Below are 18,626 nucleotides of genomic sequence, written 5' to 3'. Positions count from 1 at the left end.
CTCCACTTTCACTTTCATCAAGAGGCTTTTTCGTTCCTCTTCACTTTCTGCCATCTGCATACCTGAGGTTATTGGTATTTCTGCCGGCAATTTTGCTATTTAGAATTATTTAAACTTCTCATCATGTAGTCAGTGTACAATAAATGTCCATTATGATCATGCAAGAGCAGTGAGGATGACTCTGGGGTGTGAGAGGATTTTTTGAGCCTATGAAATGACACACCTGTTTCAACTGGCTCTTCAACTGACTGCTAAGAAGAGCCCCATCGGTTTATCTCAGGAAACAGAGCTCCACCGTGACTGACTTTGTATCAGTCTCACTTCCATTCTGCTAACAGGTAGTGTGTTCATCCTTCAACTTCCTTCCACTCTTTTCAACTCAAGTTCCCTCTCTGTGATCTAGTCCGTTACTATTATCCCCACTTCACAACTGGGAAAGCTGAAGCCCAGAGAGGTTTTCCTTGCTGTCCCCTGTCCACCTGTCATTCAGCGAAGATTCTCTGGGTGACTGGCCCTGCAAGTATCACATGGTAATAAGTCAGGAGAGAACGAGAGAAAATGTCACCTGCCCTTTATGGAAGGGAATGACCCTGGGTAATGTGGTAACAAATGTGGCAATCCTCCAGCGTCCTGGATGTGGGAAAGTCATGGCACTTTGAGAGACCATGGTTCCGGATTTCTAACAAGCTCCTTTGTAATGTCCTGTATGGCCCTCTTTGCCCTTCCCCCCTCCTCCCCAAAGGAGGGTATTCAGGGTCTCCTAACGTGTTCCCAGTGGCTTTCTGACACCACCCCCTCCAAGTCCTTCAATCCCCTTCCTAGTCCTCACGCTCTTGCCTAAGGGCAGGAAAGAGCCAGCAACACTCTGGATGGCGTGGTCACTGTCCTCACCTGAATTTCCTGCTGAGGAAGTAGCAGCTGAGAGAACTCAGGGCAGTTCCTGAGGGAGCACACCCATCGGAGCGGGTATAAAGGGTGAGGCTGACACTGGTCACCACCGCCCCACCTGCCCTCAAGATGAAGTCCAGCAGCCTTATCGTCTTCCTGGTGATATTTGCCTCTGGATTCCTGATGCCCTGGGCTGTGGAAGGTGCTCTCAAACGTGAGTTGAACTCTCTCAGGCCATACGCAGGTACCAAAGTCAGTGACGGCTCAGCGTAGGAATAACCTCTTCTTTTAGCTCCGGGGGCAGGCCTTGAAGCCCTCTTTCCAATGGCCTATGGCCGTTAATTTCAAGCATGTCTCTGAGGACTTCAACTAAGAGAGTTTCTGTACATCCAGAAATAAGCCCCTGTATTTCTTATTTTTATTTCTCCATAGCTCCTTCTTTACTGTTTTTTTTTCCCTCTGTCACATTATTTTGGTCACTATCTGTTTTAGTTTTCCAAATTGTTCTCTGTTTCTCTTCCTGTGTTTTTGTTGCTGTTGTTAATGGTCACTCTATTTCTGTTTGCTGAGAAGCAAATAGCACTTTCTATTTGCTTCTCAGTTGATCTGTTCTCCTTTGTTTAATCTCGAATGAGTGGCCTCTCTTGCTGTCACTGTCTCTTTCTGCCTCCCTCCCAGCCAGCCCTGGGCCAGGAATACGTGACCATGAACTCTATTCAGCACTCCCCGGAGCTGACTTATACAGACATGCAATAGCTGATTGAGAAATCTTCAAGACTTCTGTGAGGTGGTTGATGTCACATTGGTAGCTTGAAATAAGGACTAGTGGGAATATTTATACCAGGGAAACTGGCAAACTCCACACAGTCTCCCTCTTGAAAGATCTAGTGGCACACCACCATCTACACCTTCTTTCCCATTGACTCCCTCTCGGTTGAGGGTTCCGCTGCGCTTGGCACTGTCCTACACCGGCCTTGAAACTGGAATCCTAATGGCTCCCTTCATTCCTCTGGGGTCAGCTACTCCGGTTAGGTTTCTCTCCTCCCCTGGTTCCTTCTGCAGGATTGTGATCACGACTCAGTGCCAGCTTCTTCTTCCCCCTTTGTTCTTACCCTTCAGAAATAGGTAAACGTGGAGTCTGTCCTTTCATACGGCCTGCGATGTGCTTAGTATATGAACCCCCTGAATGCCACAGTGACTGGCAGTGTCCGAAGAAGCAGAAATGCTGCCAGGATGTTTGTGGCATCAAATGCATGGATCCTGTAGACACGTCAAAGCCAGGTGAGGAAGTCCAGTCCTGGAAAGGGGGATCAGGGAGGTCTGAGCTTGAGGACATGCTTCTTGGGCAAGTGGAGGGGGCTCGTCTGAACTGAGGTGGAGGATGGGATAGAGTCAGGGTTTCTCCACCCCCTCTACCAGCTCTGTTTGCTCAGGTAGACAGTAGGCCAGTTGGTGAGCCCGTCAGCCAGCAGGTCAGTCAGCTCATGAATTAGTCTGTCCATTAGACACACGTATGTCAGACACTGGTCGGGGTCCCGTTGGCGGGAGAGAGTCTTCTTTAGGACATGCACCAGCCTCAGATTGGATCCTGAAGTTGGGGAAGAACCAATTTCCATGTATGGGGTGAAGATGGAGTTGGGAATTTGGGTGATGTCCCACCGGGTGAAGCCTCTGAATTGTCACTTTGTTTTCATCAGGTAAAGTCACTCCTGGGAAGTGTCCAGTGGTCACTGGCCACTGTGAGAGTCACAAACATGTAGACGACTGCCAGAACGACAGCCACTGCCTGAATGGTTTCAAGTGCTGCAGCGGTCCGTGTGGGAATTCATGTGTCCTGCCGGTGAAAGGTGAGAAGATCTAGCAAGCTCCACATCCCCCTGGACCTTAATGTGCTCTCAACCTAATGGTACCTGTGTATGTGAAAGAGGTTGCTTGACATCTTCCAGTACTTCCCCATTCCCCAAGCAGATCCTCTGCCCTTCAATGACCTTCACCCCTTAGAGTTTTCTAGACAAGTCCCAGGAGGCACCTATGACAGGCCGTGCTGGGTCCTAGGAAGGAAAGCGTCTTGGAATAAGGCAGGACGAAGGAGCATGATACAAGAGGCAAGAGTTCTATCTTTGAATATCATCTCTGCCTCTGACTGACTTTGTGACAGCGAGCAACTATTTCATTGTCGACCTCAGTTTCCCTGTCTGTAAAATGGACGCAATTACATCCATGGCGATACTAAATGTAAAAGTGATTTTTAAGACTTGAAGTACTGTTTGCATTCAGAGAATGTTGCTGTGGTTATGGCCCCGATTGGCTGAATTATCTGGAACCACAGGGAACTCTAGTAAGATGCATAGATGTCAGTCTAGCCCAATATTCTGATTTTATCAGAGGGCAGCAGAGAAGAGCCTGTGAAAAGCCCGGATTTTGTCTTGATTCCTACATCAAAGGCCAGCACTGTTTCAACTATTCCAGCACAATGCTCTCTACTTATCCCAGGGGATCTAGGACTTGGTGGTGGAAGGACCATCTGGGTGGGAAGGATATAGGGTCACTTAAATAATTCCTGTGCTGAGGCTCCACTTTGTTTTCTTTCTACAGATTCAACCTTTCCAGGTCAAAAACATTAGGACTTCCTGGTCTGCGTGCTCTGGGGATTCCCCCTGCTCCCCACCCTGCAAGCCTGGAAAACAATGGAAGCACCTCGGTCAGGATGTGGTTTTGAGACCAATACTCCTTTGGGGACAAGATCTGGCCTGTTTTATCTCAGTATCCCCAGCACCCAGTGTGTAGCTTGGCACACGACAGGAAATGCCTATTGATCAGTGAATAAATAAATGTACTAGGTTTTCTCTGCATTTGCATCTTCCTTGACTCTTTTGAGTGTGGACTAGGGTATGAGGAGTGAGATGAAGAATAAAATGTCTGAATGTGCGGGGTTTCTCCAAAAACCCATAAAATAGCAATCGGAAGAAGAGAGTGTTTTGGTTCCAAGCAGATACAGGTTTAAATCTTACATGCATAGAGGACAGGTTCTGTAGATTTGGGCAATGACTTTGTCCCACTGACCCTTAGTCTTGTCATCTGTAACGTGGAAACGATAACAGCAATGACAATTTCGTAAAGTGATCAGGATTAGAGGTGATAACATGTGAAAGGAATAGCTCACTGACCATCACATAGTAGATGATCAGCAAACGTTAGACTTACTTCATGGCAAACAAGGTGCAAAGAGTTTAAAAAAATGATTACGTTTGATGACATCAGGAGCAAAATTGACAAACACAAAAAGTTGAAAGATAAATGAGAGCTTAGAAGTAAATACCTGGAATGATTATCACAAACAAACAAATAGAAAAATATGTGAAGAATTTCTACAGATCAGTAAGAAAAACAGCCAACCTCTTAGAAAAAAATGAACCATGAATAGGATGGACAATCAAATAAGAGGTTATTATAGCAGATTGTATATAGATATATAGGAGCTTCAATGTCACCAGTTACAAGAAAAAACCAATTAAAACAACCAGACACCATTTTTTATTGATCAGAATGGCAAGAATGAAAAGTCTACATTATAGGTCTTCCCTGGTGATCCACTGGTTACACGTCCACCTGCCAACGCAGGGTTTGATCTTTGGTGCAGGAATATCCCACGTGCTGTGGAGCTTAAGTACACTGAAGCCTGTGTACTTAGAGCCTGTGCTCTGCAGCAAGAGAAGCCGCTGCATGAGAACGCGCGCACCACAGAGAGTAGACTGCACTCGCTGCAGCTGGAGAAAGTCCACACACAGCAATGAAGACCCAATACAGCCAAAAAAGTAAGATAAACAAATAAATAATCTTTAAGAAAAGGCTACAATATAAACACTCAGAGACTCTTAATAGTTTGCAGATGGAAATGTGAATTGGTACAACCACTTGGAAGAGTGATCTGGTTATGCCTAATAAAACTAAAAAGTTACATATATCATTTAGCAATTTTCCTTTCAGAAACACAGGAAAGACAAAATATTTGCCAATGGGAATCTAATACATGTATTAGGATGTTTAGTATAAGACTGTTCCAAAGAGTCAGAAACTGATACCAGCCTGCATTTGTGAAATAGTTAAATTTCATACTTTGATATGCTTGCTATGCTATAGAAAAATAAAAATAAATTTATATGAATCAATATGAAGACGTATCACAGAAAACTTATTAGGAAAATAAGATTGGTGATACAATGTATAGAATGAAATATTCATATATATTTTAAAATTACACATAAAGGGACTTCCCTGGTGGTCCAGTGGTTGCCTCCGTGCTCCCAATGCATGGGGCTGGGTTTGATCCCTGGTCAGGGAACTAGATCCCACACGCCACAGCTAAGAGTTTGCACGTCTCAATTAAAGATCTCAGGACTGCAACTAAGACCTGCCATGACCAAATAAACAAATAAATATGTTTTTTAAAAGTTGCACATAAAATATCAAGCTGGTTATGATTATATACCAAAGAATATACACCAAAAGCAGGAGGATGCCTTCTTTCGTAGAAGAGGAATTAAAAATGAGACAGATAGTGCTGACTGTCTGGAAACTGGTTATTTATCTTCAAGATTTAATACTTTGCTGGGGACCAGCCCCGGCTGATCCAGGGTATTCGAAGGAGAGACGGCGTAGGCGAAGATCAGGAAACAATTGCTTAATTAAACGTTAATTAAGGATATAAAGAGTAATAGAATGAGGATAGCTCAGTGAGGAAATTTAGTGGAGAAAAGCGGCTGAAATAAGGATAGCTCAGTGAGGAAATTCAGTGGAGAAAAGAGGCTGAAATAAGGATAGCTCAGTGAGGAAATTCAGTGGAGAAAAGAGGCTGAATAATTCAGCCAGAAGGTGAGAGAAAGAACAACTTGGTGAGACCAAGTTTAGGTGAACAAGGCCCGCACTTTATTTTCCAAAGTAGTTTTTATACCTTAAGTTATGCATAGAGGATAATGGGGGAAGGGGTAGAGTCATGCAGCAAGCCAGGCTTTCTTCCTGCAAACTTATCATATGCAAAAGCTTAGGTGATTTGCATCATCTTCTGGCCCAAAGGCCTGTTAACATTTTAAGATCCTTTCTTTAGAAAGCTTATTTTTCTCTAAAGGTGATAAGTCAAGCGCCACCCTCCAAAAGCATTAGATAAAGTTGCATTCCTACAGGGCAAAGGTGTGGTGGGCTATAACAAGAAAAAGAATTAACTCAAGGGTCCCAGGTTACAAACATTAAAGCTACTACTTACACCAATTATATTAATCAATACACTGCCAGGGACACAGCAGGTAAGGGATATGGAGACTTAGCAGCAAACATTGGCCCAACAAGTGAGAATCCCTTCACCAATACAATTTCTAATCAATCTTTTAACTGCTCAAAGGAATCTGTATTTAGACAGTTTAGAACATCTCATGCCTCTCACAGTTTGGAGGCTCTGAGCAATCACATGTGGCCGGAAAAACCTATTCAGGCAGGCTAGAGGACTTCCAAAGGAGTTTGTAGGTTGAAACACTGTCACACCCAGGAATTATTAACTGGAGCTGTAAGCTAACTCTTTTTTCAGAGAGGTAGTGGGGGACAGCCCCCCGTAAAGTCAGAGGTGTAGGTGAAAGCACAAAGCAGAAAGTAGGCAGTCTCTGGTTTTGGGGGTAGATTGCTCAAGAATTTCCAGGGAGGCTCCTGAGGCTTGATCCCGCCTTTGCGTATGCTGAGCCTCCTTCCTCATGACCTTTGCCAGGGGCGGAGCTCGCTCCCCGCATCTCCCCCTTTTTTATTTCTTAAAACAGCCATATGCAGCTCAGTCGCGAGCTTCTGAATGTTCTGCCGAAGAATCCTGACAATACAAGGAAGAATGATTATGAGAAGCAAAATTAAAGCACCAGTAGTGACGTATCCAAGGATATTAGACAGAATGTTTTTTCCTGAAATGAAGTTAGAGAAAGTGTGAAAAAAGTCATTAGCTGCTCCAGCGGCAGTAAAATCCAGTCGAGAGTGTTCCAGGGTCTGTATTTGATTATGAAATTTCCCTAAGTCCAGGCCAATGTCAGAGCTGTTCCAAACACCTGAGATATGATTTTTGATTTTTTCCCATTCATAATCTGTCTCATTTACCTTTAAAGATGTCACGCATATCCACGAGTAATCAGCGTAGCATGACAGAGCCATTTTCACTTTTAAAGCCTGTAACTCAGTCCCAATATGTATTATTGCCTCTTTTAAGGCGTCTACTCTCATCTCTAATTTCCTATCTATAGCTTCCTGTGTTGCTAGAGTTAAAGAAACATTTTTAGACATGGTATCGACATATTGGGCAGTATGCACCTGTTGAGTCAATGATATTGCTGCCACAGTAACAGAAGTAACTGCTGCTATCAAAGCTGATATTCCTAAAATAAGTAAGCCCACAAACCATCACGATCACATTAAATCTTGTAGTTGTTGTAATACAGCAAGACTATAGTTATATCAATAAGTGGTTACATCATAAGATAAGGTGGACGTTGTAACACTACAAAGGAGCAAACATTATACTGAGGGTTTAAACAAGATGAGAGCATGCATTGTTCACAAGTCACTACATTGGGTCCACCAGTGAAAGTCACATGTACATTAAGTTTTCCAGAATCGTTGGTAAAGAGAAAAACATAAGGAGAGGGTAGACGAGCCAAAACAGAATAAGTAGAATTATTTTCCGGTTGGAGTTTGCACTGCAGCAGCCCCGTCAGTCTCGCCGGGATCTCGATGTTTATCTTGCCTCCCCTTCTGGGGGCTCCTCTTTTGTGATCGAAGCAATGGGGGAACTGGATGTCTGGGGGACTGCAGCATGTCGAATCAGCCTGTCCCGGATGTAAATTGGAAAATCTGCATCCTGTGGAAAAATACAAGCACATCCTCGACCGCTAGTTAATAATGGGTCAGGACCCTTCCATTGTCCTGAGAGGAGGTCCTTCCATTTAACTAATGGTTTTGCATTTAATTGCTCCAGGCACCAATGACGAAGCATTGCAGTAGTTCCAGTCAGATCAGTATTTAGAATATTTATTACGAAAAGAGCAAATATTTATTATGAGAAGAGCATGTTGCAAGATTTGATGGAGACAGCTATACTTAAACTCCCCTTCTTTTAGTTTTTGAATTTGGATTTTTAATGTTTGATGCGCTCTTTCAACAATGGCCTGTCCCTGGGGAGATTATAAGGGATGACAGTATTATGTTTAATTTGAAATTATATACAAAATTCCTGAAAAGACTTAGAAGTGTAAGCAGGAGCATTGTCAGTTTTCAGAGCTTTTGGCAGGCTCAAATATGAAAAACAAGTAAAGAGATGTTGTATTACATCTTTAATTGCTTCCCCTGTACGAGCAGTAGCAATAATAACATGCGAAAAGGTGTCTACAGTTAAAGAACAAAGGACAGTTTTCCAAATGAAGAAACATGAGTTAGATCCATTTGCCAGAGTACGTTAGGTTTGAGACCGCGAGGATTAACTCCCATAGGTAGACTATTATAAACAGTGGGGCAATATAAGCAAGAGCGCACAATCTCTCGAGCAGTCTCTCTGGGAATTTGGAATTGATATCTTAAAGCAGTAGCATATTGATGATGAAGTGAGTGAGAGGCTCTGGCCTCCTCAATCACAGTAGTCACTGTATTTCTGGTTAACAAGTCAGCCAAATCATTAAAGGCATTTAAAGGGCTGGGCAATCCGGAATGAGCCGGAATGTGTCCAATGAAAAATACTTTATTTCTTTTCCAAATTTGTTGCTGTAATTTAGTTAACAAATGAAATATGGTAGTTTTATTTTCAGACAAAAACCGCAGTTTCAATGTGTGGAAACAACCTGACAATATACTGAGAATCAGAATAAAGGTTAAATTCCTCAACTGCAAACATAGCAAAAGCCTTTATGACTGTTGTTATTTCAGCTCTTTGAGCTGAAGTTTTTTGTGTTTTTAAAACTTTTTGGTGATTTTTAGTAACTATGGAGGCTTTACCATTTGTTGACCCATCAGTAAAAACTATTTGAACATTTGGAACAGGAGATTGTTTACATCTCACAGGAGAAATAACTGGGTGTCTGGATATAAAATTCAGCAAAACATGTGAAGGTAAATGATGCAAAAATTTGACCAAAATAGTTTCCTATAGCAATCTGCCAATCCTCATCAAACATTAGAAAAGCATCGAGTTGTTCCTTATTATATGGAATTACAATTTCTGATGGCTCTTTACCAAATAATTTAATGTTCCGCTTTTTTCATTTAATATCAAAGTAGCTGTCAATCTTGGATAAGAAGCCACTACTTTTTTAGTTTGAGCGGGAAGATGGACCCACTCTAGGGGGCCGTTTTGCTATAAAACCAAGTTTTTGTCTAGTTACCCCAATTACACCTATGGGGGTTTTATGGCAAAGGAATTGTCAAGCAGTTGTCAATTTAATTTTTAAAATTTTTAAAATTTACATTTTAACAACATAAATTTAGAGATATGTTAATTTAGGTCTAATGTTTAGTTTAGGTCTCTGTATAAATTTAAATAATAAATGTATAACCTCCTTATCTCATTTTGGTATACAGATATACCTAAATGCAAAATGTATTTATACATGGCAACAAGTATAAACTTATTGACATACAATATATATAAATCAATATACTTGAATTAATCTTATAATTAATATATTAATTCATATATATTACAGCAATACAACACGTACACAGCTAATACCAACCAACACAAACCAATGTACTGTAATAATACATGTCACACATATATAATATACAGTATATAGAACATATATCATCACAGCACATCAATCCATACCAATTAATATCAGCCACACACACATTATATTACTGCAATATATATTTAATTATACAGTATATATATAATATATATATTGATTTATATACAAATTAAGTAAGTATAGATCTATAAATAGAATTAGGTATACCTTTATTATGTTTTATTTATACCCATACCTAATTAGGCAAACTGTAATTAGGCAAATATATTATGTATTTATAACAATATACAAAGTATTGTTAATTGTACCACCTGTTGATAACTAAGAAATTGAGAAAACCCTTCTCTGAGTATCTCCTATTTGAGACAGCACGTCCCTCCCCCATAGGGTAAAGGGGAGCGTAGGAACTACATAGGCTTGGAAAGTTCCACATGTATCCTCAAACTGCCAATCTAACATTTTTGAACTTTTAACTACTGTGGGGGCTTGAGGGCAAATGAAACAAAATTTGACCCCTGAAATCTATCAGGGCAACTTGCCAATCATCACTATTTTGTAAAAGACTTGTAGTTGATCCTATTGAATGGAATTTTTATATTTGCCACTTCTTTTCTAAAAAGTTCCACACTTCTTTTTTCCTCCTTATATAATTAATTGTGCCACTGAGCTGGGATAAGATAAAACTATTTTTCTTGGGGTCACTGGTAGATGGAACCAATAGGCCTTTTTGTCACAATCACCCTGTAGGTGTGTTTTATGGCAAGAATAATTTAATCTCATCTTTTGGTAATATTAATCCTAATTAACTGATCATTTAAAGTCTCATCTACTTTAACAAGAGCCATCTGTCTTATTAGTCAACTTTGTCTTAGAACTGGAATTAGGGTCGCTTTTTTAAGCAATCAAAAAAAGGCTTTAAATCTGCAGCAGTCAGTTTTAAATGTGGGTGTATCCAATTAACGTCCCCTAATAATTTTTGGAAATCATTTAAAGTTAGTAAACAATCTCTCCGCAGCTTCAAAGGGGCATTATCAGTTTTTAAAACTTTTGGCAGACCTAAATATGAGAAGCAAGTAAAGAGGTGTTGCACAACATGTTTATAAGCTTCTCCAGTTATCGTTTTGTAACCTAAATCTGGTCTACAGCTTTTTAGATGACAAGCAACCATCTAATCTTTGCTTGAATACTTCCAGCAATGGGGAACTCACTACTCTTCCAGGTTTTAAACTCTCCCTCACCCTTTTTTTTTTTTTTACAGCATTTGCGTATGCCAAGCCTCCTTCCTCATGACCTTTGCCAGGGGCGGAGCTCGCTCCCCGCAATACTTCAACAAAATAATGCCATTTTTAGCAACATGGATGGACCTTTGCCAACCAAAGGTCCGTCTAGTCAAGGCTATGGTTTTCCCAGTGGTCATGTATGGATGTGAGCGTTGGACCGTAAACAAAGCTGAGCACCGAAAAATTGATGCTTTTGAAGTGTGGTGTTGCAGAAGACTCTTGAGAGTCCCATGGACTGCAAGGACATCCAACCAGTCCATCCTAAAGGAGATCAGCCCTGGGTGTTCATTGGAAGGTCTGATATTGAAGCTGAAACTCCAATACTTTGGCCACCTGATGCGAAGAGCTGACTCACTGCAAAAGACCCTGATGCTGGGGTGTGGCGTGTGGGATCTAGTTCCCCGACCAGGGATCAAACCCAGCCCCATGCATTGGGAGCATGGTGGCAACCACTGGACCACCAGGGAAGTCTGCTTATGTGTAATTTTAAAATATATATGAATATTTCATTCTATACATTGTTTCACCAATGTTATGTTCCTAAGACTGGGGGCAGGAGGAGAAGGGGACGACAGAGGATGAGATGGTTGGATGGCATCACTGACTCTATGGGTATGAGTTTGAGCAAACTCTGGGAGTTGGTGATGGACAGGGAAGCCTGGCGTGCTACAGTCCATAGGGTCGCAAAGAGTCGGACACAACTCAGTGACTGAACTGAACCGAAGTGAGTGCATCTCAAAGTTATGTTTGTGCTACAATGTGCATGTGTGTACTGTATGCATTTACTGAATATATATGTCTACACTGTACCGTAGTCTACTGTGGGCAAGAGAGTTAGGTCTAAAAAGTGTACATACCTTAATTTGAAAATACTTTATTGCTAAAAAATTCTGATCATCATCTGAACCTTCAGTGAATTGTAATGATAGCATCAAAAGTCACAGATCATAAGTTCCTAATAACAAATGTGATCACAGTGAAAAAGTTTCAGATATTGCAAGAATTACCAAAACATGACACAGAGACAGAAAGCATATGCTGTTGGAAAAATGGCACCCACAGCTTGCACCACACGGGATTGCCACAAACTTCAGTCTGTTAAAATTGCAACATCTGTGAAGCACAATAAAACAAAGTACAACAAAACGAGATACGGTCGTATGAAGAATGAATTGCGATCAGCTACACAACTCGACTCAGTAGTGCCATTTTTACTGAGTTGCCAAACGTCATCCTGGAATACAGATTTTCCCAAAATTGTGATATACTTAATATTGGAAGAGTATAGAGGTTGTAACAGAAACCGCAATTAAGAGTTGGGAGGCCAGAAGGGGGCGCTCTCACACCCTCTGACTATAGAAGAGTTCCAGCAGGAAGACTTTTCCTCCCTAGCAAAGACTCAGGCAATGAAAAGCCACAGATCTTTTGTTTCCTGGAGTCCTCCCGACTTCCTTGCTTGTGTGAGTGCATGCTAAGTTGTTCAATTGTGTCCTGCGGGGAGCGAGCTCCGCCTCTGGCAAAGGTCATGAGGAAGGAGGCTTGGCATACGCAAAGGCGGGATCAAGCCTCAGGAGTCTCCCTGGAAATTCTCGAGCAATCTACCCCCAAAACCAGAGTCTGCCTACTTTCTGCTTTGTGCTTTCACCTACACTTCTGACTTTACGGGGGGCTGTCCCCCACTACCTCTCTGAAAAAAGAGTTAGCTTATAGCTCCAGTTAATAATTCCTGGGTGTGACAGTGTTTCAACCTACAAACTCCCTTGGAAGTCCTCTAGCCTGCCTGAATAGGTTTTTCCGGCCACATGTGATTGCTCAGAGCCTCCAAACTGTGAGAGGCATGAGATGTTCTAAACTGTCTAAATACAGATTCCTTTGAGCAGTTAAAAGATTGATTAGAAATTGTATTGGTGAAGGGATTCTCACTTGTTGGGCCAATGTTTGCTGCTAAGTCTCCATATCCCTTACCTGCTGTGTCCCTGGCAGTGTATTGATTAATATAATTGGTGTAAATAGTAGCTTTAATGTTTGTAACCTGGGACCCTTGAATTAATTCTTTTTCTTGTTATAGCCCGCCACACCTTTGCTCTGTAGGAATGCAACTTTATCTAATGCTTTTTGGAGGCTGGCGCCTGACTTTAGAATAATCACCTTTAGAGGAAAAGGCCTCCGGGCCAGAAGATGATGCAAATCACCTAAACTTTTGCATATGATAAGTTTGCAGGAAGAAAGCCTGGCTTGCTGCTTGACTCTACCCCTTCCCCCATTATCCTCTATGCATAACTTAAGGTATAAAAACTACTTTGGAAAATAAAGTGCGGGCCTTGTTCACCGAAACTTGGTCTCACCATGTCGTTCTTTCTCTTACCTTCTGGCTGAATTATTCAGCCTCTTTTCTCCACTGAATTTCTTCACTGAGCTATCCTCATTCTATTACTCTTTATATCCTTAATTAACGTTTAATTAAGCAGTTGTTTCCTGATCCTCGCCGACGCCGTCCCCGCTTCGAATTCCCTGGATCCACCGGGGCTGGTCCCCGGCAGTGTCCAACTCTGTGAGTCTATCCTCTGTCCGTGGGATTCTCCAGGCAAGAATACTGGAGTGGGTTGCTGTTTCCTTCTCCAGGAGATCTTCCCGGCCCAGGGATGAAACCTGTGTCTCTTACATCTCCTGCATTGGCAGGGGAGTTCTTTACCACTAGCGCCACTTGGGAAGCCCCACCACCACTTACTTCCCTTTCCTCTCTGTATAAAAGCATTCTCTTTCCCTTGCTGGGCAGGGACTTTCACTTGGCCCACTATGGTTGCAAACAACAAATTGCAGTTCTTTGCTGATCCTTAATGTTTTTGCTGGAGAAATAACTGGCTATCTGGCTTTTTTGTTGTTGTTGTTTTTTTAAGGTCAACATGATCTCCTTTGCCTAAACATCTCTGTCTCTTTCTCTTAATTTGATTCTTATTCTCTATACCTCCTCCCTGCCTTTCTCTTTATGCCTCTATTTCTGTCTCTGTCTGGATTCCTTTTAATCTGATTTACCTTCTTTGTCTCTTACTCTTTGTGTGTGTTCCTTACTCTCTCCTCTGTCTGCCTGTCTCTGCCTCTATCTCTCAAGTCTCCATCAAGATGCCTCCATCTGTCTGTCTTTAATCTCCACCCCACCCCCATGTCTGGCATTCTTTGTCTCTGGATGTCTTTGTCTTTCCCTGAAACAGGGGTACATGATCATGAGCTCTACAACTTTCCTCCTGAGCCAGTGACCTTTTCTTGATGGGATAACCCAACTACTACCCTCTCAACTCGCCCTCCCATCACAACTGCTCCCCCACAGGTTGGATTCTTTCACCTCCTTATCGCACTGGGGAACCCGTCCCATTCTCATGGCATGTGGGAAGGAAGAGAAAGCTGGGTTCTTCCCCTCAAAACCACTCTTTCATGCTAGGGGGCTCAGCCCCCATAATGCCAACGATGGCAGTGCCCAGGCAGAAAAGACACACCCTAGCCTCTGCTGCATCACATCTTGGAATTCCACAGGCATCTCAGACTCCAAAGCGAGGGTCTTGCCCAGAAAGAGTAGTTCCCACTGTATGTAGGTGTCCATTTCCACTGGGGGTTAGTCAGTCGGTGGCCCAGTCAGTTAGCCTCTGTGTCAGTGCTACATGCCACGAGCTTCGGGCACTGCTAGAGGGCTCCCTGGGGAATCACTCGCTCTTTCAGGAGGTGCTTGGACCTCAGATATGGGAGATATGGTCCTGAGATATGGGAGAGGTTGATTTCTTTACTAACACTCAGACCCGGGCTGGGATTCTGCAGAGTGCAGGGGGCATCCAGAGGCATCCTATAACCTGCACATCCGTCTTGTCCAGATAAGGTGAAACTTGGGAGATGCCAAGGAGATTCTGGCAAGGATGGGAGACTCTACCTGCTGCACCAATGTGAGCAGGATGGCTAGGGTAATAACCTCAAGGGCCATGAGGGCAGGTGTGGGCACATATGTGCCCCTTTATGAAAGCTAAAGAGGAGGTCCAGGCTTATTTCAACATCCCAACCCATCTTCCACTTGGTCCAGACCCACAGAAAGGGGCTCTCTGCCTTGTTCCCTCTGCCAGGCTTCCTGGCCTTCAGTATCATCCCCACTCCCAGTCCTTCAACAAGAGTCCCACGGAGTCACCATCTCAGGGGGTTCTCCCCCTTACCCATTTCTCTGGTGCCAAGGGCTCAAGGGCACCCAGGAGAAACTGGTAAGGAGATGAGGGAAAGAAGCCTAGCAGTGGTACCATTCAGAGGATGTCCCAGACACAACCTGATCCCAGAGGGATCTTTGAAGCATTAAAAAGAGGGATTTGGGGGACTTCTCTGAAGGTCCAGTGGTTAAGACTCCACCCTTCCTAAGCAGGGGGCGTGACTTCAATCCTTGATTGGGGAACTAAGATTCCACATGCTGTGCGGCACAGCCAAAAAAAAAACTTTTTTTTAATTTAATAAAACACACCAAAAGAGGGGTTTTGTACTCCCATAGTGGTCAAACATTGCCTAGGAGCTGAAAGGAAATCAGAGGAAGTCCCAGGCATTTCTGGTTCTTCCTCTGGACAAAGGGACTGCAATAGCTCAAAGATGTGCCTCCGAGTAAGATGTTAGCATGAAACACTAATTGGGGTCCTAGCCATACAGAGACAATCAAAGGTATTGAAGGCGCCTGGGCATGAAAGCAACCGTGTTCACTGTAACCAGTACCCACAGCAGTGCTCCCATCACAGACATCTTTGCTATGAGCCCTGGAAGACAGAGTAGCTTTGATGGGTCAGGAGGGAGTGCCCAGTGCCCTGCTCTGTCCAGTTGGGAAGGTTGGAAGGCGTCTGGTGGTACAAAGCCACAGCAGAAGGTCCTCCTACAGTGATAAATGTCAACAACAGCCAGTGCAGAAGTGTGTCTAAACATCACGAGGTCCTGTGTAGGAAAGCAATGCATTTACCTCGCGGAAGGGAAAGAGGAAGTCCAAACTCAGATCAAACTTCTTCGATCCAGTTGGCCTCAGTACCCCAGACCCACGGGGAGGGGCTGCCTCCTTAGTGATTTCTGGCAGAGCTTGTGCAAGGCCTCCCTGACATTAACACCACTCTTGCCCCAGGCAAGGATTCCCAACCAGTTACCTGGGACTGCTTTCTCCCACATGCCTCCAAAGGCCCTGGGCTCATTGTGGGGATGTTTGCGAGGACAATTGAACCTTACATAAATTTCAAAAGCTCCATGTGGAAAGAGCTGGAGTGGGAAAACCCCTGCAGAAAGCATTCAACTGTGAAGCGCGTTCATGATGGGAGGAGATCTGACAGCCACAGTTGTCATCCCTTAAATGACTGGAAAGAGAGGGAGTATGCTTGGAGTGACCTTCCCTTGTTTTTACCAGATTTCCCAATATCTATTTTTCGGTCAAATTCAGCAGGTTTCTACCCTGCCGCCCACCACCAACTTGTTGGCACAAGACCACGATCTCAGGCAGCCAGCCTCATGGTGAAGGGGTCCTCCAATCCCCTTAGAGAATATTTTTAAGAGAAAGTTTTCCAAATGTGACAATAATACTGTACAATCCAGGACCTGGATGAGTGTCTCCCAGGACTAGGGAGGGACAGATTGGAGTGTGGCTGAGAGCTGTTCCTGGCTTCCTTCACTGGTTCCCTCCAGGATTCATTCATTCAACACATACTATGAGTCACTGTGCCAAACCACACAGATGCCATCCTCCTTCTGACGACAATCGGAGTCTACACGTGTCAGTCGCTGAGCTCTATGCTGGGATGTACTTTAGTTGAGTTCTCCTGGAAGCAGACACTAAGACAATAATGTGAGGACAAATAATTTACGTGGGAAGTGATCCAGGAAGCATTTTTCAGAGAATGGGCTTGTGAGGCGGGGAGTGGAAGGAAGCCATAAAGGGAGCAGGGCTGAGGAGTTTACTGTTGTGAGTACCGGGGGCGCGTCCTATTGGAAAACTCTGGGAGATTTCATAGAGCCTGCCTTGAAATTTCCCACTCTGGATGAGAAAGAGGAGGTATTTATCCTCCAACTGGTATCTGTCATTGGCTAAGGGCTGCTCCCTGAAACCCCTCAGGCAGAGAATCACAGGCTTCTAGTAGATGCCACTGGCATGCAATGGAGTGGGGAGTGCCTTGGGAATATGGACAGGGCACAGAAGGGGCTACTGAAAATTTTGGCTGAAATGAACACTTATTATAAAACTACATGTCTTTTTAATTTTATTTTATCTATTTGGCCATGCCCACAGCATGTGGGATCTCAGTTCCCTAACCAGGTATCGAACACATGCCACCTGCGCTGGGTCTTAACAAGTGGACCGCCAGGGAGTCCCCTAAAGCCACATGTCTTAATCTACTCAGACTGCTATAGCAACGTGAACTGGGCGAATTAAACTACAGAAATTTATCTCTCACTGTTCTGAAGTCTGTGAAGTCCAAATTCAAGGCTCTGGAAGATTTTGTGTCTGGTGAGGTTCCCCTTCCTGGTTTGTAAATGGCCACCACGTTCTTGCTGAATCCCGCCAGAGAGAGAAAGATCATTTCTCTCATTCCTCTTCTTATAAAGACACTAATCCCCATTATCGAAGGCTCCACCCTCATGACCTAATCACCTCCCAAAGGCCCTTGTTCCTAATATCACCACATTGGGTGCTGGGGCTTCAACATAGGAATTCTGAAGGAACACAAACATTCAGACCACAGCACTACAGTAATAAAGGCACCGTGGTATTGACAAAAGGATACACACACAGGTCAATGGACAGTGCAGAAGTGAGTTCACGTTCAAGTAGTCAATTGACGGCTGACAAAAGTGCAAAGGGAATTCATCAGAGAAAGAATAGCCCTTCCAACAAATGATGCCGGAACAGCTGGACATCCGTAATCAAAAATACGAACCTTGAGCCGTACTTCAAATCATTTGCAAGAACTCACTCAAAACCGATCATAGACATAAATAACAAAAATTAAAACTGTGGAACCTGTCAGAAAACATAAGGAAAAACCTCTGTGACCTTAGGTTATGCAGGGATTTCTCAGGTACAAAACCAAAAGCGTAATGAAGCAACACTAACGGATGCGACGTCATCAAAGTTAAAACTTCTGCTCCTTGAAAAATCACTCTTAGGAAAATGAAGAGACAGGCCGCCAAGGACTCCCAATTCAGAAAGAAAGTCTTAGGTGTTAAAGAACCCTTCTTGGAGAAGGAAACGGCAACCCACTCCAGTATGCTTGCCTGGAGAATCCCTATGGACAGAGGAGCCTTGCAGGCTATAGTTCACGGGGTCACAAAGCGTCGGCCCCAACGAGCAACTTGGCACATAGCGCACATGGTGGGACTTCTCTGGTGATGGAGTGATAAGAATCTGCCTTCCAGTGGAGGGGACATGGGTTCAGTCCCTGGTTGGAGAACTAAGATCCCACATACCTCGGGGGCAACTAAGCTCCTACACCATGCCCAGAGAGAGGACTGCGTGCCACACTAAGACCCAACACAGCTAAGTCAATATTAAAAAAAATAAAGAGCCCTATCTTGAGAAGAAGAATGCTGGATGATTGTACATGGGGATCTGTGTGAGAAAATAGGCTTTCTTTTTAAAATAATTTTCTTTATTTTTGTTGAAGTTATACATTTAGGTAAGAGCTTCCCTAATGGCTCAGATGGTAAGGAA

General features: G+C 43.4%; 1 protein-coding gene across 2 annotated transcripts; it reads left to right on the top strand.

Moving 5' to 3' along the window:
* The first annotated feature begins 712 nt into the window (after positions 1 to 712).
* Positions 713 to 3,740, top strand: LOC147360165 (antileukoproteinase-like). Of its 2 annotated transcripts, none has more exons than XM_086331642.1 (4): positions 713 to 1,102; positions 2,008 to 2,169; positions 2,586 to 2,735; positions 3,484 to 3,740. In XM_086331642.1, the coding sequence occupies exons 1-4, from the start codon at positions 1,018 to 1,020 to the stop codon at positions 3,510 to 3,512; spliced, it is 426 nt and encodes a 141-aa protein (XP_086187768.1). In that variant the 5' UTR covers positions 713 to 1,017; the 3' UTR covers positions 3,513 to 3,740. The 2 variants fall into 2 exon arrangements, with proteins under 2 accessions (XP_086187768.1, XP_086187770.1); XM_086331644.1 differs by having other exon boundaries at positions 1,003 to 1,102; positions 1,951 to 2,169.
* The last annotated feature ends 14,886 nt before the right edge of the window (positions 3,741 to 18,626 follow it).

This window comes from Bos grunniens, chromosome 13 (assembly GCF_055505025.1).
Source record: "Bos grunniens cultivar Pamir isolate PY7600 chromosome 13, Bosgru_T2T1.0, whole genome shotgun sequence".
NCBI classification, from domain to species: Eukaryota; Metazoa; Chordata; class Mammalia; order Artiodactyla; family Bovidae; genus Bos; species Bos grunniens.
Note: the sequence above shows the minus strand (reverse complement) of the source record. Positions and strands in the feature narration are given on the sequence as shown.